The sequence below is a fragment of the Perissodus microlepis genome, chromosome 10 (assembly GCF_051167445.1).
Source record: "Perissodus microlepis isolate ML-2025 ecotype Zambia chromosome 10, ASM5116744v1, whole genome shotgun sequence".
Classification (NCBI taxonomy): Eukaryota; Metazoa; Chordata; class Actinopteri; order Cichliformes; family Cichlidae; genus Perissodus; species Perissodus microlepis.
Window position 1 is genome coordinate 731,625 of NC_140470.1, and position 26,108 is coordinate 757,732.

Here is a 26,108-nt window from a genome sequence, read left to right on the forward strand (position 1 = left end):
CCACAGTTTGGCCAATCAGTGGTGTCACTCAATGAGTAATAAAAGCCTCTCCTTCACGAAAATCAAAATCACCATTTTTGAAACTTTGCAACGAGAGAAATAACTACAAAAAAAAACAATACCCTGGTCTCTGAGTCTGACAAAACACTGTACACAGACCATTGCCTTCACGTGCTCCTTTGTTATAGTGTTGTGTTGCATATAAATTACATCGCAATAACATGTAAAGACTGGGCCATTTTGTTATAATGACCCAATGCACACTAGGTGGTATTGAATTGTAATGGAAAATGACGTAGTCGAGTTGAGCTGAGTAGGTACTAGTGGAAAAGGGCTAATTGAAGTCTATGGGAAACAGGCCTCTGTCCTGAACCTGTAAACACTTCCCAGCTGAGTTTACAGGCTGTCTCTCATTTTAGGTCATACTAAATACAACATTACGTTCGCTGTGTAAATTTTGGTCACTTGTGTGTGAGAAAGGAGGATTGTGCAGGGTGTGTCCAGTTTCTCAGTCAGATGCACCCCTTCCTCATCGCGTCCAGTTTCAAAACACCAAGATGCCTGCAGCAAAAACACTTCATAATGGGTTTTCACAAACCAGTGGATGTCAAGGTAGCTATATCCATTTTCGATACTTTCAGTGGTCAAAGTAACTTATCTAGAAAGCTAAACAACACTTTTTACACCGAGTAGTCATGCCTTTACTTGCATACAGTATGGTGCAAATGTTGCAGGTGCTAAAAAATACCCCATGTTCTCCTCAACACATTTGCTCACACTTTGCAGGGTACTTGAATTAAGGTATAGTTCCAGTAAAGCACAATCAATATAGAATTAGCAGGTCAGATTATCACATTCAGCTGAATAGCACACTGATTGTCAAGAGTCAGATTCAGATGACTGATCACCAGAAACTACATCTCCCTACACCTGCTCATGGCTCTCTTAAAAGGGTTTTTATCCCCACACTCAGCATGCTATTGCTGTTAATGCTTCACCGCTCAGCCTTTGTCTGTTTTACTTTCCAAAAGGCTTTAGCAGGCAGACACCCTTGTCATAAAAAGGTAATTCACTATCTATAGGGCTGATACAGTGTGTCAGACACTCACCTGCTCTACTGGACAGGTAGAGTTTGGTACAGAAAGACTTTTCTCCCACTTGTCCGCCATGTGGTTGAGTTCCTCTAGCTTTTGCTTGGAGCTTTTCTGTGTGTTTAATAGAGTCACTTCATAGAACCCCTGGATATCTGTGAACATACACATGTTAAATGATGTAGGGGCTGTTGACAGTTGATTGGCTTAAGTGGATGGTAGATATGTCAAATGGTAAATGGGCTGATTCTTATACAGCACTTTTCTACTCTCCCGGAGCACTCAAAGATCTTTACACAGCCTCATTCACCCATTATTCACACCATTAATACAAACAGTTCTTTTTCGAAGTGCTTTCTATCTGTCATTCACACACATGGATCCACATGGATGGATGCATCAGAGAGCAACTTGAGGTCAACAAACAACCTTTAGTCCGCAGCTTGGACCTTTCTGTCCGAGCTGCGGACTAAAGGTTGTTTTTGATAGTGTTTGTGTGTTAATAAAATTATCTTTAAAACTGCAAAACCCAGGAAGAAAATGTCCACAGAAAATATGTGGTCTTATCTGACCAGGCAGGTAGCTGCACTTGTGCAAATATATCCTGGTGTTTTGCATGAATGTCAGTTTGAGTAACTGCAATACTTTCACTGCATTCTGTAGCTATGAACTGAACATCTGTTAGGTTGTCTTTACAACATATGATATAAAGCATTTGCATTTTGTGACTCCAGTGAACTTTTTAATATTTGGTTAAAGTGTAAGTAAGTAAAATTTATTTATATAGCACTTTCCACAGATAGAAATCACAATGTGCTTCACAATAAAACGATAAAACCAGAAATATAAATAAAATAATATAAAACAATGAAAAGCTTGTTTGTATAGAAATGTCTTCAGCTGCTTTTCAAAGGAGTCAGTCTAGACAGCGTAAAGACAATGGAAGAGAGTTCCACAGCCTTGGTGCCTGAAAAACCCGATCCCAATGAGTGTTTTTATTTTCAAAGTGCAGGAACATTTTTTGAATGGCCAGCCATGTTTTACTAAAGAATCAAAGCCGTGGCAAGTGATCTGGCACTATGGCCTTTTACATTTACATTTAAATGGATATTAATAAAAAGAATCTATTAGTATTCACAACCAGACACTAAATAATGTTTCTGTCGCAATCATGTAACAATGTTTCCATGCATTTCTGTATTTAGAAATAATAAATCAACTTTTTTAGCCCATTAAGAAATTAACGGGCTAAAAACTTTCTAGATGTATATTTTCAAATACACTAAGAACAGTCACAGTTCAATTTTTTATCATTGAAATTAAAGCAGGCTTTTACAGAAGCAGATGAATGCAGGAAAATTTATGCAAATCCCCCAAAGCTCTTGAAATAGTGTGGTGAGTAAATGTGTAAGTCTCTATGAACCAGTTATTATTTGTCACTCAATTATTTTGAGAGAATCAAGATTCAAAAATATACTGTATGTCAACTATGCATGTGTTAGGGTTTGTTAGGGTTTTCAGACATTTAAAGAAGGTGTTTTTTTGTGTGTACCTCAATGTTAATTCAACAAGTTCTGAGATAAACGCTCTCCTTCATATAATCCAGTGCATTTCAAAACTATCCACTGTTACCATGGTAACAGAACATTGTAACATGTTATTCATTTAACCTCCTAAGACCCGAACTCTTCCACGGCAGCATTTTTAATTTCCTTTTGGGCTGATTGGGACCTGATAAATGTAAAAACAAAGAATTACATGATTTTTTTTTTTTACCTAATTTTTGTTCTAAGAAAAATGAGATCCACATCTGAGGATATTCGTTTAAAATTTTGATAGAAAAGTAGCAGTATAATGTCCTCATAAGTGGATATCAGGCCCTTGTGGAGCAAAATTGAGTATTTTGGTCTAAATAACCCAAAATGTGATGTCCACATATGTGGACGCAGGTCCTAGGAGGTTAAAAAAGCAACCACAGCCTCAGTTTTACCAAAAGTAGCAAAAATAACTCACACATGCAGTGAAACCTCCCGGTTCTCCCCTCATGTTGCAGCACTGCTGTCTCATGAAACAGTGTTGCTGTGCTGCAAGAGGACCAGATGCCAAGCTAACAGCATGCCTAATCCTCAGACACAGAAGCTCCCTGTTCTCTTCAATACAATGACCTTACACCCCACATAGCTGATTTCTAATTCAGCTCTCATCTGAATAATGCTCATAACGCATTTAGCAGTTCTTTTCAACTCTCCTGCTAATGCTCAAACCTACATTTTTTCAAATGGCTAAGTGTAAAAATTCCATCACTAAATGACTGGCACAAGACTGTCTAAGAGTTATTTAAAATGGAAAAGATTACCTTCTCTAACAGATTTCAAACAAATTTGTTGAGATTTGGGATAAATGGAAACATTACATTTTGTCAAGACGATCTATATGGTTGTGATGATGAATTGGTGCTTGTGGGGGGAGTTGGCAGACAGTACCAGGAGAAGATGCTTTAAGTGCATGTGATTATGCATAGCAGATGTTGACAGATGTTTTATATCTCTGCCTCTGCTGATTTGACTTTTGCACACATTACATATTACTTTGGTTTTGTCTGCAGCACTGAGTGTAAAATGCTTCCACACAGAACTTGAGTTTTTTGGCTGGTGGAGGACCAAGAGGTGCTCAGCAGCAGCTACACTCTTTTCTATTTGGTTGCCCAAATCCATGTGGGGAGTTTCAGCTAAGTTAATGAGAGACGGGAAGCTATGCTAAGGTTAACTGGCCTACATCTTGCTGTCTGCAAAAGACAGAGTAACTTAAACGTACCATATAACTCACACAAGTGCATACAATTCGACACAACTACACATGCATTGTTTTAACCTTTTTAACCGAGCGTTAACATTACTCTGTCAACAGCCTATTGTCTAAATGACCGAGCTAACAGAGCTACGTAAACAGAGCGAACATGAGAGACCCGACTGCAGACGTCAATAATGCAGCGTAATGGAATAATCTCCGTGTGCAAAAATGTATTTCAGTGTTTGCTATTATCCACACACACACAACAGCAGCCCCTCTCGCTCAGTTTTTGCATTTGCGCTCGCTCGCAATGTGTTGCTCGCGCTCTCAACATTTCTGCCCGTGCGCGCTCAACTCTTTCTCTACACCGTTATCTTTGTGCCACAAAACCAGCCAATCACAGACTTGGATGCAAAAAAATCTGATTGGCTGTTTTGGTCTCCAATCAGCTCGAAATGACGAAATGCAATATCCCAGAATGCATTTCATCCAAAGCTCAAAGGAGGCAGTGGCGGAGGAACACAGAGTGGCAGAGTTTGAAATATCACTCTTTCTGGGTCACAAAATAAACTTTTAAGATATTTTCATGCAAGAATGTTTCTGTGTAAACTTCAAATATCTGCTCGATTCATCAAGACATCACATATTTGCAAAAGTGCTCTAACGTTTTCGGAGATGCCTGTTAGTAGTGCCTTTTCACTGTGCAATACTCTTTGTTAATATCCAACTGTGTAATAGACTCACAATACTTGAAATGTGCCGTTCCCTTGTATTCTTATTCCTGTTCATTCTATTTATCCCTTTTGTATATTCTGTGTTTATATATGTGTATATAGAGTATATTTCTGCTCACATTCTGCAACTTCCGTCGGTACATGGCAGCCTCGCTTCTGTCAGTCTGCCCCAGGGCAGCTGTGGCTACAGCTGTAGCTGCCTCCACCAGTGTGTGAATGTGTGTGTGTGAATGGGTGGATGACTGGGTGTGTAAAGCGCTTTGGGGTCCCTAGGGGGGACTAGTAAAAGCGCTATACAAATACAGGCCATTTACCATTTACCATTACTGTGCTACTGGAAACTGAATTTCCCGGAGGAACCCACCCGAGGGATAAATAAAGTTTCATCTAATCTAATGTAATCTATAGGGCAGTACAGGGCTTTGTATCTACCACTCCGCTGTGATATAATGAGCGGTCACGGTCACGTGGCTTTCCGTTGCCCTGGAGGTCCACCCATTTGTAGTTAGGGCAACAGAAGATGCCTGGGACAGTTCAGCCATAACTTTAAACTTCTCCTGCTCATACATGCCTGGGTACGATCTTGTCACACTAAAGTGGACGCGCAACGGGATATCATAGCGTGGCTCAAGCACGTTCATCATAGTTTAAACCCCTTGTTTTGCACAAAGGAATACGGCCTCCCGTCTGCAGCTAAACACCCCAATAGCTTTTGTAATAGCTTTAGCCCGGTCGGATTGGGCAGCAAAGGGCTGCTTAAATACCGCAAACTCCTCTGCTCCTCCACTTGGACCGCTAGCGCTGGCCATAACTATCGCTTGACAGACCCACCACGCCACCATACACATACTTTTTTTTTCTTTTTCGAATCTTCGGATCACGTGCGTGCCAACCGTGGAGTGGGATTGGTTCAGATTTCGGATCAACCATGATCCGTTGCACCACTAGTAATGCGTAAATAGTTATTTCAAAATAAGACACACAACTACAACACAGGAAAAAGACCCAGGTAAACCGACTTAACGATAAAAACCCTGAAAACCATACATTTCACACCCGAGCCTCAACTCTCGCAGCCCGGTACCAAACGACTCATGGTACCGGTCCGTGGCCCGGGGGTTGGGAACCGCTGCTGTACAGGAGACACGGCACGAGATTGATTGACAATGGTCTACAGCAATCAGAACGCAGAACACAATGCGCTGTAAAAAAGAAATCCGCAAAACAGCAAGTCCGCGAAAGGTGAACCGCATTATAGCGAGGGACCACTGTACAATAATTTCCAGTAGCACTGCTGATATATGAAATGGTGAGTTTTGAGGTTGTCTTCAAACAAGTGCATTGTACCAGAAAAAGGTGTTTGAAGGATTAAAAATGTAAAAAGTAATAGATATTTTATATTTATGAAAAAACCTTTATGCAGAAAAAGTAGCAAAAAAACATAAAACATGGACACTGTGTATAGTGAGATACACAATTACAGTGAACATGTTTTAACTGCTTTAAATGGGGCGATCGTGGCTCAAGAGTTGGCAGTTTGTCTTGTTATCGGAAGGTTGCCGGTTCGAGCCCCGGCTCCGACAGTCTCGGTCGTTGTGTCCTTGGGCAAGACACTTCACCCGTTGCCTACTGGTGGTGGTCAGAGGGCCTGGTGGCACCAGTGTCCGGCAGCCTCGCCTCTGTCAGAGTGTCCCAAGGCAGCTGTGGCTACAATGTAGCTGCCATCACCAGTGTGTGTGAATGGGTGGATGCTTGAATGTAGTGTAAAGCGCTTTGGGGTCCATAGGGACGAAGTAAAGTGCTATACAAATACAGGCCATTTAACTCCAACTTCAAATAGCAATTTTTTAGGTATCCTGATCTATATAGTCAAATATTGCATAAAAGCAACATAACCCATTTCTATCACTGTAGATTGATTCCCAATTTATGTAGCAATTATCTGACCCTGTTAGTAATTGCAATAAATAGAATAAATATAGCAGTTTTTCTGACCAACCCAAACTGCAAAGTGATGTCGGAGTAACTTCTTTTATAAGTCATTTCTGAACCTCCAACGCCGGGGCCGCGCTCTTCTGGACAGAGATCTCAGGGGCATCTGTCCCTACGGGCTTCTTTCTCTGCTTGTACCCCACTACTATGTCTTGTTGGTCAGTCAATACCACTTTAACTTGGTCATTCTCAATCACCTTTAGAACCATATCCCATTGTGACCTTTGTACTTCCAGGCCATACTCAGTACAGATGTTCCTGTATGCTGTGCCCTGGCTGCTAGCGTCTTCCACCCTGAAGTTATGTGCTTGATTGTCTCAGAGGGATTATGATTAGTGCATCTGTGCTGTCTTCCAGTCCAGATTTGTGCAGCCGCTGGTAGTATGTCTCAATATCAGCAACTTCTTCTATCTGATGCCAGTACATGCCATGCAGGGGCCTGACCTTTCATGATGGTTCTTCTTGCTTCTTCTTCTTTCTTGGCTATCTGCTGCCTGAATCAATCACTAAGCACATGATCATCTGTGGCCACCTTCCTGATGTATTAATGGATCTTTGTTCTATGGTTCTTATACTCACTAGTTCTCAGCCTCCTTCCTTCCACTTAGCATACAGTCCCAGGAAGCTGGATTTGGGATGAAACCCTCGATGCGTGGTCAGGAGCTTCCAGGTCTTGATGTCAGTGGCTTCTATCTCCTTCTTTGGCCAACTTATTATCCCAACAGGGTACCTTTTCACCTATGGTGACCTTCGGTAGCTTCGGTAGGTGTTCACTGCCCAGATTTTGTTCTTCCCATTTAACTGACTTCTCAGGACTTGCCTTACTCTCTTCAGGTGTTTGTTGGTGACCAGGAGTGACAAGTTTAGCCGCATGTTCTCCTTAAATTGCTGGCTGTCTGAGTGGTGTCCCAGAAACGATGTGGGCTCCATAGATAATTGGCAAACCTTCTGGAGGAAACCTGGTCTTGTTAGGAGAGACGGCATCCATCCCACTTTGGATGGAGCAGCTCTCATTTCTAGAAATATGGACAAATTTATTAAACCCCCCAAAATATGACTATCCAGAGTTGGGACCAGGAAGCAGAGTTGCAGTCTTACACGCCTCTCTGCAGCTTCTCTCCTCCTGCTACCCCCCCAAAAAACCCATCTCCATAGAGACTGTGTCAGCTCCCAAAAAGACAAAAAACAAACTAAAAACCAGCAACAAACAACTTAAACATAAACAATCACAAAGAAAGAACAATACAGTATCCACATCTGAACCAAAGAGTAAAACAGTGAAATGTGGATTATTAAATATTAGGTCTCTCTCCTCCAAGTCTCTGTTAGTACATGACTTAATAATTGATCAACAAATCGATTTACTCTGCCTTACAGAAACCTGGTTGCAGCAGGATGATTATGTTAGTTTAAATGAATCAACACCCCCGAGTCATTCTAACTACCAGAAATCTCGAAGCACAGGCCGAGGGGGAGGTGTGGCAGCAATTTTTCACACCAGCCTATTAATCAACCAAAGACCCAGACAGACTTTTAATTCATTTGAAAGCCTGATGCTTAGCCTCGTCCACCCCAGCTGTAAAACTCAGAAACCAGTCTTACTTGTTATCATCTATCGTCTACCTGGGCCTTACACAGAGTTTCTGTCTGATTTCTCAGACTTCTTATCTGATTTAGTTCTCAGCTCAGATAAATTAATTATTGTGGGTGATTTTAACATCCATGTAGATGCTAAAAATGACAGCCTCAACATGGCATTTAATCTGTTATCAGACTCAATTGGCTTCTCTCAAAATGTAAAAGAACCCACCCACCACTTTAATCACACTCTAGATCTTGTTTTAACATATGGCATAGAAACTGAACATTTAACAGTGTTTCCTGAAAACTCTCTCCTGTCTGATAACATTTACATTTACAATAATTGATTACACAGCAGTGGAGAGTAGACTTTATCAAAGTAGATGTCTTTCTGAAAGCGCTGTAACTAGGTTTAAGAATATAATCCACCATCTTCAATGCCCTGTACCAACACAGAGCAGAGCAGCTACCTGAACGCTACTCCAACAGAGGTCGATTATCTTGTTAATAATTTTACCTCCTCACTACGTACGACTTTGGATACTGTAGCTCCTGTGAAAACTAAGTCCTCAAATCAGAAGTACCTGACTTAAGACTTAATTCTTCGATCTTAAATATGATCAACCTATCTCTAATAATCAGCTATGTACCACAGGCCTTCAAGCTGGCTGTAGTTAAACCTTTACTCAAAAAGCATCTCTAGACCCAGCAGTCTTAGCTAATTATAGGCCAATCTCCAACCTTCCTTTCATATCAAACATCCTTGAAAGAGTACTTGTCAAACAGCTAACAGATCATCTGCAGAGGAATGGCTTATTTGAAGAGTTTCAGTCAGGTTTCAGAGCTCATCACAGCACAGAAACAGCTTTAGTGAAGGTTACAAATGATCTTCTTATGGCCTCTGACAGTGGACTCATCTCTGTGCTTGTCCTGCTAGACCTCAGTGCAGCGTTCGATACTGTCGACCATAATATCCTATTAGAGCGATTAGAACATGCTGTAGGTATTACAGGTACTGTGCTGCAGTGGTTTGTATCATATCTATCTAATAGACTCCAGTTTGTGCATGTAAATGGAGAGTCCTCTTCACACACTGAGGTTAATTATGGAGTTCCACAGGGTTCAGTGCTAGGACCAATTCTGTTTACACTATACATGCTTCCCTTAGGCAGCATCATTAGAAGACATAGCATACATTTACACTGCTATGCAGATGACACCCAGCTCTATCTGTCCATGAAGCCAGATAACACACACCAATGAGTTAAACTGCAGGAATGTCTTAAAGACATAAAGACCTGGATGGCCGCTAACTTTCTGCTTCTTAATTCAGATCAAACTGAGGTTATTGTACTCGGCCCTGAAAATCTTAGGAATATGGTATCTAAGCAGATTCTTACTCTGGATGGCATTACCTTGGCCTCCAGTAACACTGTGAGGAACCTTGGAGTCATTTTTGACCAGGACATGTCCTTCAACGCACATATTAAACAAATATGTAAGACTGCTTTCTTCCATTTGCGCAACATCTCTAAAGTTAGAAATATCCTGTCTCAGAGTGACGCTGAAAAACTAGTTCATGCATTTATTACTTCCAGGCTGGACGACTGTAATTCATTATTATCAGGAAGTCCTAAAAACTTCTCGAAAAGCCTTCAGTTAATCCAAAATGCTGCAGCAAGAGTCCTGACAGGGACTAGAAAGAGAGAGCAGATTTCTCCTGTTTTGGCTTTCCTTCATTGGCTTCCTGTTAAATCCAGAATTCAAAATCCTGCTCCTCACATACAAGGTCTTAAATAATCAGGCCCCATCTTGTCTTAATGACCTTGTAGTACCATATCACCCTATTAGAGCACTTCGCTCTCACACTGCAGGCCTACTTGTTGTTCCTAGAGTATTTAAAAGTAGAATGGGAGGCAGAGCCTTCAGTTTTCAGGCCCCTCTTCTGTGGAACCAGCTTCCAGTTTGGATTCAGGAGACAGACACTATCTCTACTTTCAAGATTAGGCTTCAAACTTTCCTTTTTGCTAAAGCATATAGTTAGGGCTGGACCAGGTGACCCTGAATCCTCCCTTAGTTATGCTGCAATAGACGTAGGCTGCCGGGGATTCCCATGATGTTGTGGCGAATCCACTTAGCCAAAAAAATGGATCGGACATCAATTGTAGAAACGATAGTCTTTATATAAGGCTTCAAAAAGGGGAATGTACAACAAATAAACTTCTCGACATCAGAGCAACATATAATGGCTTCCCGAAAACTTTCTTCTTGCTAGCTAAACCCAGAGTAACTTTCGTCTACCACAAAGGATTCTGGGAAATGCAGTTTTCTAATGAAAATACCTGTTAAATGCTCCCTTTTAGCAGAAAATTAAATCTATAATTAACAGCTCTCACTAAACATGTGGCTAACACTTAAATCACTTACAAAATAACCAAAATGCTGTTATCAAACAATAAACTGCAATAAAGTTACAACACATGATGCATTGAGTTTTTCCTTTCCAGTCACCTTTCTCACTCACTATGTGTTAACAGACCTCTCTGCATTGAATCATACTTGTTATTAATCTCTGGCTCTCTTCCACAGCATGTCTTTATCCTGTCTTCCTTCTCTCACCCCAACCAATCACAGCAGATGGCCCCGCCCCTCCCTGAGCCTGGTTCTGCTGGAGGTTTCTTCCTGTTAAAAGGGAGTTTTTCCTTCCCACTGTCGCCAAAGTGCTTGTTCATAGGGGGTCATATGATTGTTGGGTTTTTCTCTGTATCTATTATTGTAGGATCTACTGTACAATATAAAGCGCCTTGAGGCGACTGTTGTTGTGATTTGGCGCTATATAAATAAAATTGAATTGAAATTAAATTGGTTGTGACTTTCCTAGTGGCCTCTTCATGGTTCCAATTTGCCTGTGGGATTCCCAGGCACTTGTTGCCTTTTGGTAGTACAATCCATTCATTGTTGTCTACCTTTCCTCTCTTCGTTACCATCCAACTTCGTTCTCTAGTCCAAAAGACATTTTTGTGCTGTTCCTGTAAATCCTAGTGGTGTAGTGTGGATCATTGAATCGATGTCTCGTTTACATTTGGCATACAGCTTGGGTGCATGTAGGTGGGTAACGACGGCTTAATTTCGTAGTCAGTATCTGTAGCCAGCTACCTCCACTAGCCACAGGTCTAGACAGCCTGCTGTACTTCTTAGGCATCCCTTTCTTCATCACACCTGTCTGCAGCTCTGATAGTTAACTATTGACAGCTAACTTCCTTCTGTTCTGCCTTGATCTTGGCCTATACTCTCCTTCTTCATGGGGGGGTACTGCACCTTGTGGGTGTTAATCTTGTAGCCATGCATCTCAATAGTCACTACTGCTGTGGTTTGGACCAGCTGGTTGGTTTCAGTGATGGTTACAGTAGGGATTCAATTCAATTCAATTAAACTTTATTGATCCTGAAGGTTGACCCCGAAGGAAATTGTCCCTAATGCTGCATTTACATCTTCTAGTAGACCTTTAGATAGTACTTCATGTAATATTCGTAATCAACCATGTTTTATACACACACACCTACATATGATGTATCAAAATAGTATGAATTTATAGATGCCTCAATATGTAAATGATAGCACATATGACATCAGTGTCTGCAGGTGCAGGATACTTTTTGAGTGTTTTCTTATTGCACTACACCTGTTGGGGCAATCTGTTGGCATGTATTTACCACTGACAGGGACTTGTAGTGTCCTCAATATGTGATGCAATATCATCAGTGGGGGTTTCTTGGGAGCCCCCGCTATTTCCAGTGATTCGCTCCATGGGAGATGGAGTGAAGATACTCTATACTCATCCACTGACCAAGTTGATGGTTGAACGATGCCCCGTGACACAGCACTGACCTACCCACGTTTTATCATGGTTATGGACAGAGTGTATCGAGTGTGAGTTGTGACACTTGCGCAGATGAGGAACGCACCCAATTTCTGGTGTCAAAAAACACCGGGAAATAGTTTTCCAGGCAGCTGACTATAACTCAATGGCACTGCATATGGAATATGACGGGGTAGGCGCCGACAATTTTCAATGGCAGATAAAGTACTTGTATTGCTCCCTTCTTGTAGCTCAAAGTTACCCACCAAGTGTCAAGGGCCTTTCGTGGTCACATTGCAAGTTCCAAACATAGACTACAAGATGGTTCTTTCAGACAGGGCAGGAGCCACAAAGGCATATCACCTCAACCTCCTCAAAGCATGGAGAGGCACTGAAACCACTTCTCTGGTGAGCCTGATGAGCTTGGTAAAGGATAGAGATGAGTTTGGATTGGAGGTGCCAAATTCCACCATTCCCACCTCCCTCTATTGTGAAGACCATCTCACAAAGGCTCAGAGAGTAAAAGTTGCTGTATTGCAGAACCATTTTCCAGGTGGAGAACTCACAGCCAACCCAAAGAAATGTGTGGTTGGATGGATGGAGGTACAGTATCTGGGGGACAAGATAGCGGCCATCGTATCCTGCCAACATCCCAAGACCAAGAAAGATACGAGGCACGCCAAACTTCACTAAACTGACTAGACCCTTAACTGACCTCGAGTAGTGAGATACAGCCTTGTAGAAAAGGAGTGTCTGTGGCAACAATTTGTTATTTCCTCCTCAGACTCCCATTCAACATGTTCAGATCAAGCCCTGCTACAGTGGCTCCATTGCATGAAGGATGTCAATGCCCTAATAGTTCATCTAATGCAACATTCATATGTTCAGGGGTGGAGAAACTTTTACTTTGAAATGAATATAAACCTGAATGTGATATATGAGGAAACTTCCTGGGAAGATGAAGTGGACGCAGTGAAACAGCCAGCATTTCAATATCTGAGTTACTCATTTTTTTCTCTAACAATAGTTTTACACCATTGTGAAAACCATCGATGCAGCCTGATATTCATACATATGGTTTAGCTTGCATTTCATCAGTCTTATGGTGAATGACTGTACATTCGCTAAAATAACTGAGGGAAGTGTTTCACTCTCTCACAGTCTGGCTCTGACCCCAGACGTTTTCTCCCCCCTCTGTGTTTCCTTCTTTCTGTGGTGCCAGATGTCTAAGTGACCAGAGATGTGTTCATGCTGTATCACCCTCAGCAGCTTTCCACATTGTAAGCTGACAAAGGTGTGTACAGTACTACACAGGACAAAGGGGTCTTGGAGTTTAAAATCTGGGAAAAAATGCCCTTCTATCTAATCATCAAAACCTAAAGCTTTCAGGACTGATTCTAGCCACACACAAAAACCCTACAGGAGACTATATATTTTTGATGATAATCATTTGTGATTCGATTTCAAACAAATGACTTAACATCCCTGAACAGTGGTTTTATTCCTGCTATTGGTATTGTCCTCCTCTGACACACAAATGAAATCTGTTGGTGGTAGGACAAGTGAAACTGGAACCGATATGCAGGATTGATAGGCAGGCAGACTAAAATGTCAAAAAATGGACTACTGAGAACCAGTATACAAGCAAATGGTAAATGGCCTGTATTTGTATAGCGCTTTACACTACATTCAGTCATCCACCCATTCACACACACATTCACACACTGGTGATGGCAGCTACATTGTAGCCACAGCTGCCCTGGGGCGCACTGACAGAGGCGAGGCTGCCGGACACTGGCGCCACCGGGCCCTCTGACCAAGAACCAGTTCTTAATTCCCATCCCAACTTCATGGGGTTCAGATAGTTTTCAGATGGTTTTCTTAATTGTCAGGTGCTTTTTCAACATTGTTATCTCTACAGCCCTCACATTCTCGCTGTGTAAGTTCAACAGGAACATTGTTAAGTGCTATGAAACAGAACTTGCTTTTAAGAATTTATTGTAAACTCATCTGGTAAAACCTGTTGTTGAGCTACTGGTTCATTGTTCTCATCCTTTCCTGTAAAGCATATGGCCGGTCTCCACCATTTTGTTGAATTATTTTACCGAGCTGCTATTTTAACTAGGGTAGCACCATGGCAGCGAACCTTGCCCCTTTAATTATTGTTTTTTATTAAAATGTTTTAATTAAAGGTTTTGTATTGCCAGCCCTGCAACTGAAGTTCTTTTTTTTGCAGCTCTATGCTTTTAGTAGTCTAATAAACTTTGATTTGTGAAATTGACCTGCCTCACCTAATAATGAGCCTTTGGGCTTTTGTGGCTAGTACAACATTTGCACTAGCTACTGTGATCTCTCCTGGGGTGTAACTCCCTCCCCAGGTGGTGCTGTCAACACCATTTAGTCACTTTCACTGGTTTTCCGCCTTCACGACGGCATACATATAAGGCAAAATCAAAAATCGCAAACGTTGCATAAAACACATTTTTATTAATTTTTCAGTAAAGCCATGATCTCCATAATCAGAATGTCATTATTGTCATTGTCACAGGTACAACAAAATTAAAAATGGTCCCCGATCAGTGCATCATCCCTAACAATATGATATATGATACAATATGATAAATATAAATAAAACAATAAAATTCAATGAAATCAATAAATAAAATACTTAAAGTGCTAATAAGAATAGTATGAGCAAACATTCACATACATGCTTCAGTCAGCGCATAGATTAATTCAAGAGTGCCGTGATGGACATTTTTTGTAGCAGCACTCAGACGTGTTATTGCGGTTGGATAAAAGCTGTGTTTGAGTCTATTAATCCTTCCACTGATTGCTCTGTACCGTCTGCCCGAGGGGAACAGTTCAAACAGGGAGTGGCCAGGATGTGAGGAATCTTTTATAATGTTCTGAGCTTTTTTACGACAGCGGGTGTTGTGTAGATCTTCCAGCGTGGGGGGAGGGCAGCCAGTGATCCTTTGGGCGGTGTTAATGATCCCTTGGAGTGCTTTCCTTTGAGCCACTGTGCAGCTAGTGTACCAGATGCATATGCAGTACGTTAGTACACTCTCAATGGTGGCGCTGCAGAAGGACACCAGCAGTCTGTGTGATGTTATTCCTCCTGAGAATTCTCAGGAAGTCTCTGTTGGGTCTTTAACTGGGCAACTTTAACTCTGAAAACAGAAGCTGTGAGATGGACCTTTAAAAAGGTCAATCCTCCCAAAGCTCCAGGACCAGACGGCATCCCAGGCCGGCTTCTCAGAGTGTGTGCCGACCAGCTGGCAGAGGTGTTCACCAACATCTTCAACCTCTCCCTGAGGCAGTCAGTGGTCCCCACGTCCCTCAAAGCATCCACCATCATTCCCGTTCCTAAGAAATCAGTGGTCTCCTGTCTGAATGACTACCGTCCTGTTGCACTGACATACGTCACATCTGCTCCTCCCTCCCTGACACACTGGACCCTCTTCAGTTTGCCTATCGGACAAACAGAGCCACAGAGGATGCCATCGCCCTGGCAACGCACACCTCCCTCACTCACCTGGAAAAAGGGAATACATATGCAAGGATGCTCTTCATCGACTACAGCTCGGCATTTAACACCATCATCCCCTCGAAACTTGCCACGAAGCTCGTCGACCTTGGGCTGGAAACACCGATCTGCAGATGGATTCTAAACTTCCTCACAAACAGGCCCCAGGTGGTGAGAGTTGGTAAGCACACCTCCTCACCACTCATCCTAAACACAGGTACGCCACAGGGTTGTGTGCTTAGCCCCCTCCTATATTCCCTGTTCACACACGACTGTGCTGCTAAACACGAGTCCAACATCATCATCAAGTTTGCGGATGACACAACCATCATAGGCCTCATCACAGACAATGATGAGACGGCCTATAGAGAGGAGGTGATGGCACTGTACGAGTGGTGTCTGGAAAATAACCTGACTCTCAACATCAGCAAAACTAGAGAGATGATAGTGGACTACCGGAAACGACCAGTCAGGGAACACCAGCCCATCCGCATCAACGGTGTCAAGGTCGAAAGGGTCAGCAGCTTCAAATCACTACAGAGGGTGGTGAAGGCAGCAGAGCACATCACTGGCACGAGGCTTCCTGCCATTCAGGACATTTATCCTCAGCGATGCCTCCGTAAAGCGCACAGCATCATCAAGGACCACAGCCACCCAGCACATCAGCTGTTCTCCTTGTTACCATCTGGCAGACGTTACAGGAGTCTGTCTGCTCGGACTACAAGACTTAAAAACAGTTTCTACCATCAAGCCATACGACACCTCAACCACAACACTTAAACACACACACAGTCCACAGGACGCATTCAGAAGCTACCTGCAGCTTCACAAGTACTCTGTATAATCTGCACTGGTCACTTCACCTTATTGATATTTATATTTAAAAAAAGTGCAATACTGTAACAACTGCCACAAAAAACAAAAACTTTTGTACTGTTTAGTTTGTACTGCTGCTCATTCCTGTTCCTCTGCCCCCCCCCTCACATTCCTATTTAAGATTTTCTTTATTTAATCACTAGTGTGTACATATATTTATATATACATACATATATATTTAGTCAGTTAACTGAAAATCTCTTTTTTCTTTTACTACATCTTATTAATATTTTTGCTCTTACTATTTTTCTATTTATTTTTTATTATTTTATTTTATTTTATTTTTTTCTACTGTACCATGCTGCTGAGTGACTGTCTTCTGCTCGTCAAACACATTTCATTGCGATGTTGACCCTGTGCTAACTTGCATATGACAAATAAAACTGAAACTGAAACTGAGGAGGTTATTGGCCTTAAACCATGACGACAGCTGCTCAACCTCGTCTCTGTAAGCAGACTCGTCACCCCTGGAGATGAGCCCCACCATGGTGGTGTGGTCTGCAAACTTCACAAAGATGTTGCTCTGGTGGACAGGAGTGCAGTCGTGTGTGTAGAGAGTGTAGAGCAGTAGACTGAGCACACAGCCCTGGGGTGAGCCCGTGCTGAGACTCAGGGCTGAGGATGTGCAATGGCCAACTCTGACTCTCTGTCTTCGGCCCGAGAGGAAGCTGTTGATCCACATGCAGGTGCTGTATGGAAGCCCCAGGTCTTGTAACTTGACCACCAGTTTGTGTGGAAGGATGGTGTTAAAAGCTGAGCAGTAATCCACGAAAAGCATCCGCACATAGCTTCCATGCTCTTCCAGGTGTGTTACGGCAGCATGGAGTGCTGTGGCTACAGCGTCTTCCGTGGACCTGTGTGAGGGATTTGTTGAAGATCCCGGTGAGGGTCCCAGGATCTGAAAGTAGGCCTGCAGTGTGAGAGCGAAGTGCTCTAATAGGGTGATATGGTACTACAAGGTCATTAAGATGAGATGGGGCCTGATTATTTAAGACCTTGTATGTGAGGAGCAGGATTTTGAATTCTGGATTTAACAGGAAGCCAATGAAGGGAAGCCAAAACAGGAGAAATCTGCTCTCTCTTTCTAGTCCATGTCAGGACTCTTGCTGCAGCATTTTGGATTAACTGAAGGCTTTTCAGCGAGTTTTTAGGACTTCCTGATAAGTCTACACAGAAGTTACTGTAATACCTTTTCCTGAAGCTTTTCCGGACAGCATTGTGAAAAACCTCTGCTTAGAAAGAATCCATCGGCTCTGAACTTGGAGGCCTGAAGCATGAAGACTGCGTCCTATTGTGGCCAAATTCAGACATTCCAAGCAGAACGAGCTGAAAGGAACAGCAGCATGACCAGTTCCCCAAAGAGATCCTGGAGTGACACAAGGTCCTGTTCCCAGTCTGATGCAGCTTTATGCTGTCATCGCCATAGACCGGCTCTACGTGGACAGACAGCTCTACCATGACCCCACCACCACTCCCTGGTCTTATTAACCACACTTCAGATAAGAATCCGCTAGACTTTTCTCTCCTCCTCTTCCATTAACATCTAAATAGCTGATTCATGTCAATACTTTATTTCATCGTGATATCATCACAGATAAATCACCGTCAATCTCCACAGCATGGAGATTAAAACGTTTTCTCTTTCATCCCTCCCATTAGTGCCTTTGCATGTTTTTCTCCCGTCTCTCACTGCACCGATCAGCTGTTTTCCTACTCAGTAACAAACAGCTCATAAACTTAAAAGAAAGTTGTGTGTGACTATTTTTTCACTTCGTCTTAATTTCTGTTTCCTCCCTTTTTTCCCTCTTACTTCTGCTCCCTCAATCTTTTCACATGTGCGCAGCAATATCACGCACATACACACTCAGCATCAGCACATCCACTACAGCCTCACAGCACACACAGATATGTAGGACACACACACACATACGTCCACTCAATGTGCACACACATAATCAAACAACACCTAGCACCCCTCTGGTCTACATATTGCACTCATAAAAACCTGTCACCACATTTTTTTAACACCCAGTGGACATGTTATTTCTCATTCATTTGCGCGTCACACGCAGTGTGCAACATTAGTTACACACACACACACACACACACACACAACTATGGGCGCATTAAGGTTTATCCCATGGAATGTGCATGGAGCTGGCTCCAGAGAGAAGAGGTTATGGAAATGTAACCAGCTTAAAAATGACAGACGTGGTTTTATTACAAGAGACTCACAGACCTGCCTCAGCTAAAGATGAACCTAACTAACTGCAGTTCACAAATACAGTTAAACAGTAAATGAGCAATTATGGACTCTCTTCACCCTAACTGTAGGGAATATACTTTCTTCTCACATTTCGACTCAACAGCCGTCTGTGTGCATGGGTGTTGGACTTCCTCACTGGCAGAACTCAGGTGGTGAGGGTGGGTAGATGCGTCTCTAACATCACCATTAACACAGGAGCACCACAGGGATGTGTCCTCTCACCACTGCTCTACTCCCTTTACGCTTCAGACTGTGTGGCCACCCATGGCTCCAACACCATTGTGAAGTTTGCTGACAACACAGTGGTGTTGGGCGCCATCTCCAACAACGATGAGGCGGCCTACATGGACGAAGTGAAGAATCTGGCATCATGGTGCCAGGACAACCATCTCCAGCTGAACGTTGGCAAGACCAAGGAGCTGGTGGTGGACTTCAGAAGGAGTCAGCACAGAGACTACAAGCCCATTATCATCGATGGAGCTCCAGTGGAGAGGGTGCAGTCATTCAAGTGTCCACATCTCCTCATACCTGGCATGGGCTGCCCACATTCAGGTCCAGACCAAAAAGGCTAGGCAGCACCTGTACCACCTACGACAACTGAGGAAGTTCAGGGTCTCTCCAAAGATCCTCAGGATTTTCTATACAGGCGCTGTGGAGAGCATCCTCACACAGAACATCACATCGTGGTTTGGGAACAGCTGTGTGAAGGACCAAAAAGCTCTCCAGAGAGTGATCCGTACAGCAGAACGCTGCTGCAGGATCGCTCTCCCCCCGCTTCAGGACACCTACACCAGGTGAACCGGACTAGAGCAGCGCAGATACTGAAGGACCCGTCCCATCCTGGCAACAAACTGTTCCAACTTCTGCAATCTGGTAGAAGGTTCCGCATCATCCGGGCAAGGACAGAGAGACTCAAGAGGAGCTTCTATCCCCAAGCCATCCGGGCCCTAAACCACTGTGTGTTATACTTGTATAACTATGCATGTGATGAATGAAGAACCTTGAACCTTGAACCACATGTCTATCACTCAGCTGGATTATTTCCTAGTCAGCAGCTTACTGCTGAGAGACATTTCAGACTCGCCCCGTATCTTTGATTCTAATAAATAAGAAGGTCTTCGTCCAAGTAAAAGCTGGAGATTTAATACATCATTGTTTAAAGATGAGATTTTATTGAAAACTAAAAAGAGTGGGCTTCATATTTAGACTATAATGACCTGCCTGGAACATCAGCATCTGTTCTCTGGGAAGCAGGAAAGCTGTGATGAGAGCTAAAATAATTTCATTCTCACCACATAAAAGTAAGAAGAAAACAAACATGTTCAGGAATTAGAAGAAAGCAATAAATCCTTAGAAGAAGCCAATGTGTCCTCCCAGGAACAAGAAATGCCGAGGAAAATAGGTAACGCAAAACTACAATTAAACTAAATTATTAATTAAAAAAAAGATAAAACATTCTTAGTACAAAGACTTCACTTGCAAAATTTTGAACACGGTAACAAATCAGGCCAATTTCTAGCTACCCAGTTAAAAATATCGACTATATGTGCTGTTGAAGATTTATCTGGGAACACCGTCTATGATCCTGAAAGGATAGACAACACTTCCAGGGACATATACAAAACCCATCAAAAAACAAAGTTGATCAGTTTCTTGACAACATAACTCTTCCAAAATTTACTAGACAGTCAGGCAATGGCACCGGACTCACCGCTGACAGCAGGTGAACTGCAGGAAGCCCTGATAAGTTTGACCAATAATAAGGCTCCAGGTCCAGACGGATTTCCAGCAGAATTCTGGATAATTCAGTATTCACAGAGTGTTGCAGAAATCAAGGAAAATGACAGACTTCCACCAAACATGAATCTCCTGCTAAAACCAGGCAGAGACCCTGTGTTTACTACCAGCTATCGTCCAATATCCCTTATTAATGTAGACCTTAAAATAATCTGCAAAGCTCTGAGATCAGAGAAGAGAACCCCCCTCATAACTCATCCTGACCAAACTGGCTTCACTAAAGGTAGGCATTCATCAACAAATACACATAGATGACTTAATTTGATAGATTGTTCATGCAGTAAAAACACTGAAACCACAGTATTATCTCTAGATGCAGAAAAAGTGTTTGACAGAGTTAACTGGAAACTTTTATTGATTTTATTAATTTGGTTTTGGAAACTCTTTCATGAACTGGTTACAAATATGATATAATTCCCCAACAGCGTGTTTCAGAACAAACGACCAAACAGCGCTTTCTACTCTGGGAGAGTAGAAAATATAAGAATCAGTCCATTTACCAACAACAGATATTTCTCTGGTACTTCCTCCAAAGAAATTGAACACGACACTTCCTTATTCTGGGTATAACTATGACATCACTTTCAAATTGGTCTATACTTTATTTAATAATGCATTTTGAGGTGAAACTGAAAGAAAGCCAAATGTAAACGTGAGATCAGAGGTCAAATGTGACATATCTGGATGTAAACTGCAATGTTATATTTATAGCATCATTTCCTAAATGTTGCTAATACAAATATACACACAAGCATAGTTTTAAAAATAAAAGACCAAAGTAAACTGGTATTTAGAATCCACACATCATTATCATTTCCAATATAGACAGACAGATATAATTTTATTTTGAACATGCAAATATAATTGAAATAACAAGAGAAAAAAACAAAACTTAAAAATCATCAAGTTTCCATGTATATATCTCTGTCTACAGAATGCGTGCTCGAAAAGGAGCAGCATGAAGTTTACACTTTTCTTTCAGATATAAACTGTCATTGTTTACATCTGTCAATATAAACAATGACAGTAAGAAACAAGCACTTTGACATTTAGATCAATCTACTGACCTGTAAGGAGAGGTCAAAGTTCAAATGTGACATGATATTTTATATCTTTATGGTGCTTTCTATGTTGACAATACACGCTGCACATGTAAGTCGACCTTGAACGTCATGGTGGATGTAAGCTAAATGTTTCTGTACTTGAACACATGAACACAATCCCACTCTACACCCTCACAGAATTTTAACAGAATTCATTGAAACACTTTCAGTTTATCAGGCTCAAAGACACACAAACACACACACACACACACAGAAAGACACACACACGCACTCACGCAAAAACACCACCTCCTGGATGGAGGTAATTACAGTGCTCCCTCGCTATAACGATGTTCACCTTTTGCTGCCTTTTTTTGTGCATTTTTTTCTTTTTTTTTTACAGCGCATTGTGTTCTGCGTCCTGATTGGCTAATCCTGTGCTGTGTCTCCTGTACAGGACAGAATGTGTTCAGCTTGTCCCAGCAGTGTGACTCTGAAGTGCTGCACTGTATGTTTGTACGTTTTCTCCCCAACAAACACAACGATGTCGACGAAACGTTTTCCTCCATCAAAGGCTCCTGTGCTCGCACCCAAAGAAGATGCCAACCATCGCACAAACAGTTGGACTTCTGGTAGGAGTTACCATATTTTACGGATTATAAGGCACATTAGGCGAAACAAAACAGTCAGATAAGTCTAACTTTACTCATTCTTCTTGCTTCCTCTACTTCCGTACCATTGATGATTCATTAATGTTGAATTCTCTGCAGCTGCTCTATTCCCATGTTCTGGACCTGAAAACAGGGTTTGATCTTTGGTTTCATCCTATAACACTGGACTCATTTTTTTATGAAGGTTTGAACTTTGAGAGTTTAAACAAAAGAGAAAAGTCTGAAAATGTTCGTGCCTGTCTGAGAAAAGTGTATAAAGTGTGTAGTGAGAGGTTTTCCAGCCTTAAAACATCTATGAAAATTGTAAAAAATAAAGTTGGCTCCTTCTCAGATTTCACCTGTCGCGGCTTATTTTTAGAACGTAACTCCCGCGATAAACGAGGGACCGCGGTAATGCTCTTGTTGCTTTCTAACAACAAATGGTGCTTGCTATTCATTAAGTATAGTAGACAGTAGATGGTAAAGATGATGGTCTTAATACAAGGTTCATTTAGCTTTCTAAAGCAGAAAAGAAAAGAAATACCTTATTTATTTTGTTTCAGCATTTTAATATTAATTTGACCACAACAAACATATAAAAAAGACAAAGGGAATTTTGCGATGCTGTGGTCACGGTCAGCAGACTGAGACAACTGGTGGCATCGTTCTTTGGGTTACGGGGAGGTGTGTTTGCTTTATGTGCAGTTGGCAAGCTCATCTGTACTTCTGTGTTTTTAAAGAATAAATACCTCATGGCACAACCACATCCAACAGCATATCTACAAATCTCAGAGGAAACTCTCCTGCTAACAAACCTGCTAAAATATGCCATTAATACTAACCAAAAAATACAGTAACATTTGGATCAGAGTCGTTCAGCTGCTCAGAGGAACGACTCCGGAGAGGCAGGGATGATGAAGGGGTTGAACCTAGACATGAGTCCACTCTGCACTGAGGGGGTTTAGCCAGAGTGACTATGCCACAGGCCAGATTATCATCTTACAAAGCACCTAATGCTTTGTAAGATGATTAAATCTATTTCAGGAGGGATTTATTCCATAGCAGAACTCTGTGATTGCAATGTCTTGATGGATGCTCTATCATCCAGGTAAGGAAATCCCCAAAGGTTGATTCTGTTCATCTGGACGTTTTCAGTGGGAGAAACGTTTCAGCTGACTGCAGGTTTCCCCAGTGTTACAGTACATTTGCATAATCATTACAACTAGCACCACTGGCGAACAATGGGCTGTGAGGTAAGTTTTTTGATCATTAATATGCAAATTATTATGACCATTGATGAGCAACCATTGATCAATGACCACTGATCTATGCTTGCAATGTCTACATCTTTCTCACCATCAAAGGAATTTATAAGATGTGTTTGGCTATATCTTTAGATGTTAGCAGTAACGAATGTGTAACAATTGCACACACACTAATAAAACCTTGTAATGATGCTGTCAGTTTGAAGCAGTCAGTTGTGGTTTTGGAAAATATTGGACGATCTTGCAGCACCGCTACTCTGTCCACCATTCATACACAAGTTTCTCCCTGACAAAGCTGTGATCATGACGTTGCACCGTATTTCAACAGCATCACAGCAAGTTAGTAATTAAAGTCAAACCTATGAGAAAGGTGACCCCTTGAAAACAAATCAGTGTGATAAGAACTATTAATAAAAATGTATCTGAGGAGAACTTTTTTGTTTTAGCTTGACCCCAGCAACAATCTGGAACCTGTGATGGTCATTCATATTGCAAACCAGCCCACACTACTCTTCTTGCATTCACTCTTCACAAGGTCACCAACACAGTGATCTATGTATTTACAAAAACTTTTGTTTTGAAAATCACCACAGTATGAACTTAAAGCAAATGCTGTCTGCTTGATACACTGTGGCTGTGCAACTTACCAAGAAGAGCTTCAAACAGGTTGCTTTTGAAAATCCCCATCACTCTTTGAATGGCAGTTTTGAGCTGCTGCTCCTCCGGTTTCCTCAGGTTAGTGCAGTATTCCTCCAAAAGTGCAAGGGCTCGAGCTGTGTCTGCAGAGCACAGAGGAAAAAAGGCTCTGGGGTTTCCTTGGTTTATTTTTCTCATGGATAATTTATGTAAAATATATACATTGATCTGGTAATATTTAATATCTTGTGCAAAAAGGTTGATTCTCTTCATCGAGACAAAGCATTTTCAGTGGGAGAAACGTTTCGTCACTTCTTCAGTCTCAGCTGACTGCAGGTTTCCCCACTACCTTTGCATACTGACTGAAACTAGCCGACTGAGGAGAGGATGCCACACCGAGGATGGGGACAAGTGGGTGAAAAATTTGTCATCTAAGCAGAGAAAAACATCCTTGCAAAAGTGTTGAACTTTGCTGTGACGCCTAGACAAATCCTGCCTCAGAAAAAAGCGATTTGAAACAACAACATTGCAGACGTTCAAAGTTTCGGCCTGTCTCAGCAATGCAAGGCCACCAGCATCCAACATCAGCATGGAGGAGAGGAAGGTACTCACATCACTTATTAATGACAGCAACATTATCATCCTTCAGGCAGACATGGGTAGGTTTGCTAAACCAGAAAGACTATCGTGACCCGTCGGTAGGCAGCTTGAATTTAGTTGAGAAGTGAGAGATGTCAGTATGGACGCAGATGATGGTCTCGTACTATGTTACATCTCTCTTCAATTGTGTTCCAGTCACTGAAGCAGTGGAAGTAGTTCATAAGAGATGACAGGATGACCCCAACCTCAGCAACAGGACCACTCTCAGCACCAACCAAGTGTGTTTGCTCTGGGAACTGTGTCTTCATTCCACACATTTCATATACAAGGGTCAGTACTATTACACATTAACTCGGTGGACCGACACATCAAATTCACCGGGTCTCTGTGGCTTTTAAACCCCAAAACACGCTGCGCCAAAAACTGGTCCACCCCAAGGATCGGGTCCCCCGACACAAACAGAGTAACATAGTGTACGCTGTTAAGTGCAGGAGGATTGTCAGGATTTATACATCGGGGAAACCAAACAACCTCTGGCTAAGAGGATGGCACAACACAGAAGAGCCACCTCGTCAGGCCAGGACTCTGCAGTCTATTTACCTACAGGCCAGTGGACACTCTTTCAATGATGAGGATGTAACATCCTGGACAGGGAGGAACGCTGGTTTGAGGGCGGAGTCAAGGAGGCCATTTATGTGAAAAGGGAAAGACCATCTCTGAATGGAGGAGGGGCCTAAGGGTACATCTGTCACCATCTTACAATGCTGTGATTGCAGCCATTCCCCAACTCTCTGTGAATGGGACTCATGGACATTGATCAGTGGTCATAATTTACATATTAATGATCGATCACAGTGATCGATCACAGTTCATTCAGTGGTGCTAGTTTCAGTCTTTGTGCAAATGTCCTGTTTGTAAGGTTGGAAACCTGCAGTCAGCTGAGACTGAAGAAGTCACCTGGATGATGATGACACGTTTCTCCCACTGAAAACATCCAGATGAACAGAATCAACCTTTTGGGATTTACTTACCTGGATGAGTGAGCATGCATGAAGACACTTAATATCTTGTGGCAAAGTTGTGTAAGATAATAAAAGGGACTGACAGTGATGCATGGTGTTTATGGCATACAATAGATCTTTTTTCCATTACATACTGGATCTGGCTGCATGGTGTGCTCCCTCCTGGTACAAGAGCAGAGAGAAGCGCAGCACTGATGTTTCAGTTCATCTCAAAGGTGGTGTATGGGGTGGAGGCTTGTTCCACATCAGAAGGCAGATGCATAGATAGTTGTTTATGCATGGAGGAAAGCTTATGTGGACAATTCTGAAAACATGAAGCTCGAGCAGTTTAGAGCTCATGACCCTAAACAGAACCTGTGAGCAGAGGTCTACTGGGT

The 26,108-nt window shown here is 42.2% G+C and overlaps 1 protein-coding gene across 8 annotated transcripts in view; it reads right to left on the reverse strand.

Moving 5' to 3' along the window:
- Positions 1-26,108, reverse strand: part of LOC146378545 (disks large homolog 2) — a 149,986-nt gene that overhangs the window by 115,395 nt on the left and 8,483 nt on the right. For 3 of the 8 annotated variants that reach the window (XM_084941358.1, XM_084941355.1, XM_084941354.1), the window contains exons 3-4: positions 24,121-24,252; positions 1,110-1,246 (exon numbers count right to left, since the gene is read on the reverse strand). The exons of 1 other annotated variant lie outside the window; for it this stretch is intronic. In XM_084941358.1, coding sequence (XP_084797484.1) covers positions 1,110-1,246; positions 24,121-24,252 — 269 coding nt within the window. Of the gene's footprint in view, positions 1-1,109; positions 1,247-3,104; positions 3,195-24,120; positions 24,253-26,108 lie in introns of those variants that run through there. 4 more of the 8 variants (XM_084941360.1, XM_084941359.1, XM_084941364.1 and 1 more) reach the window with 4 other exon arrangements.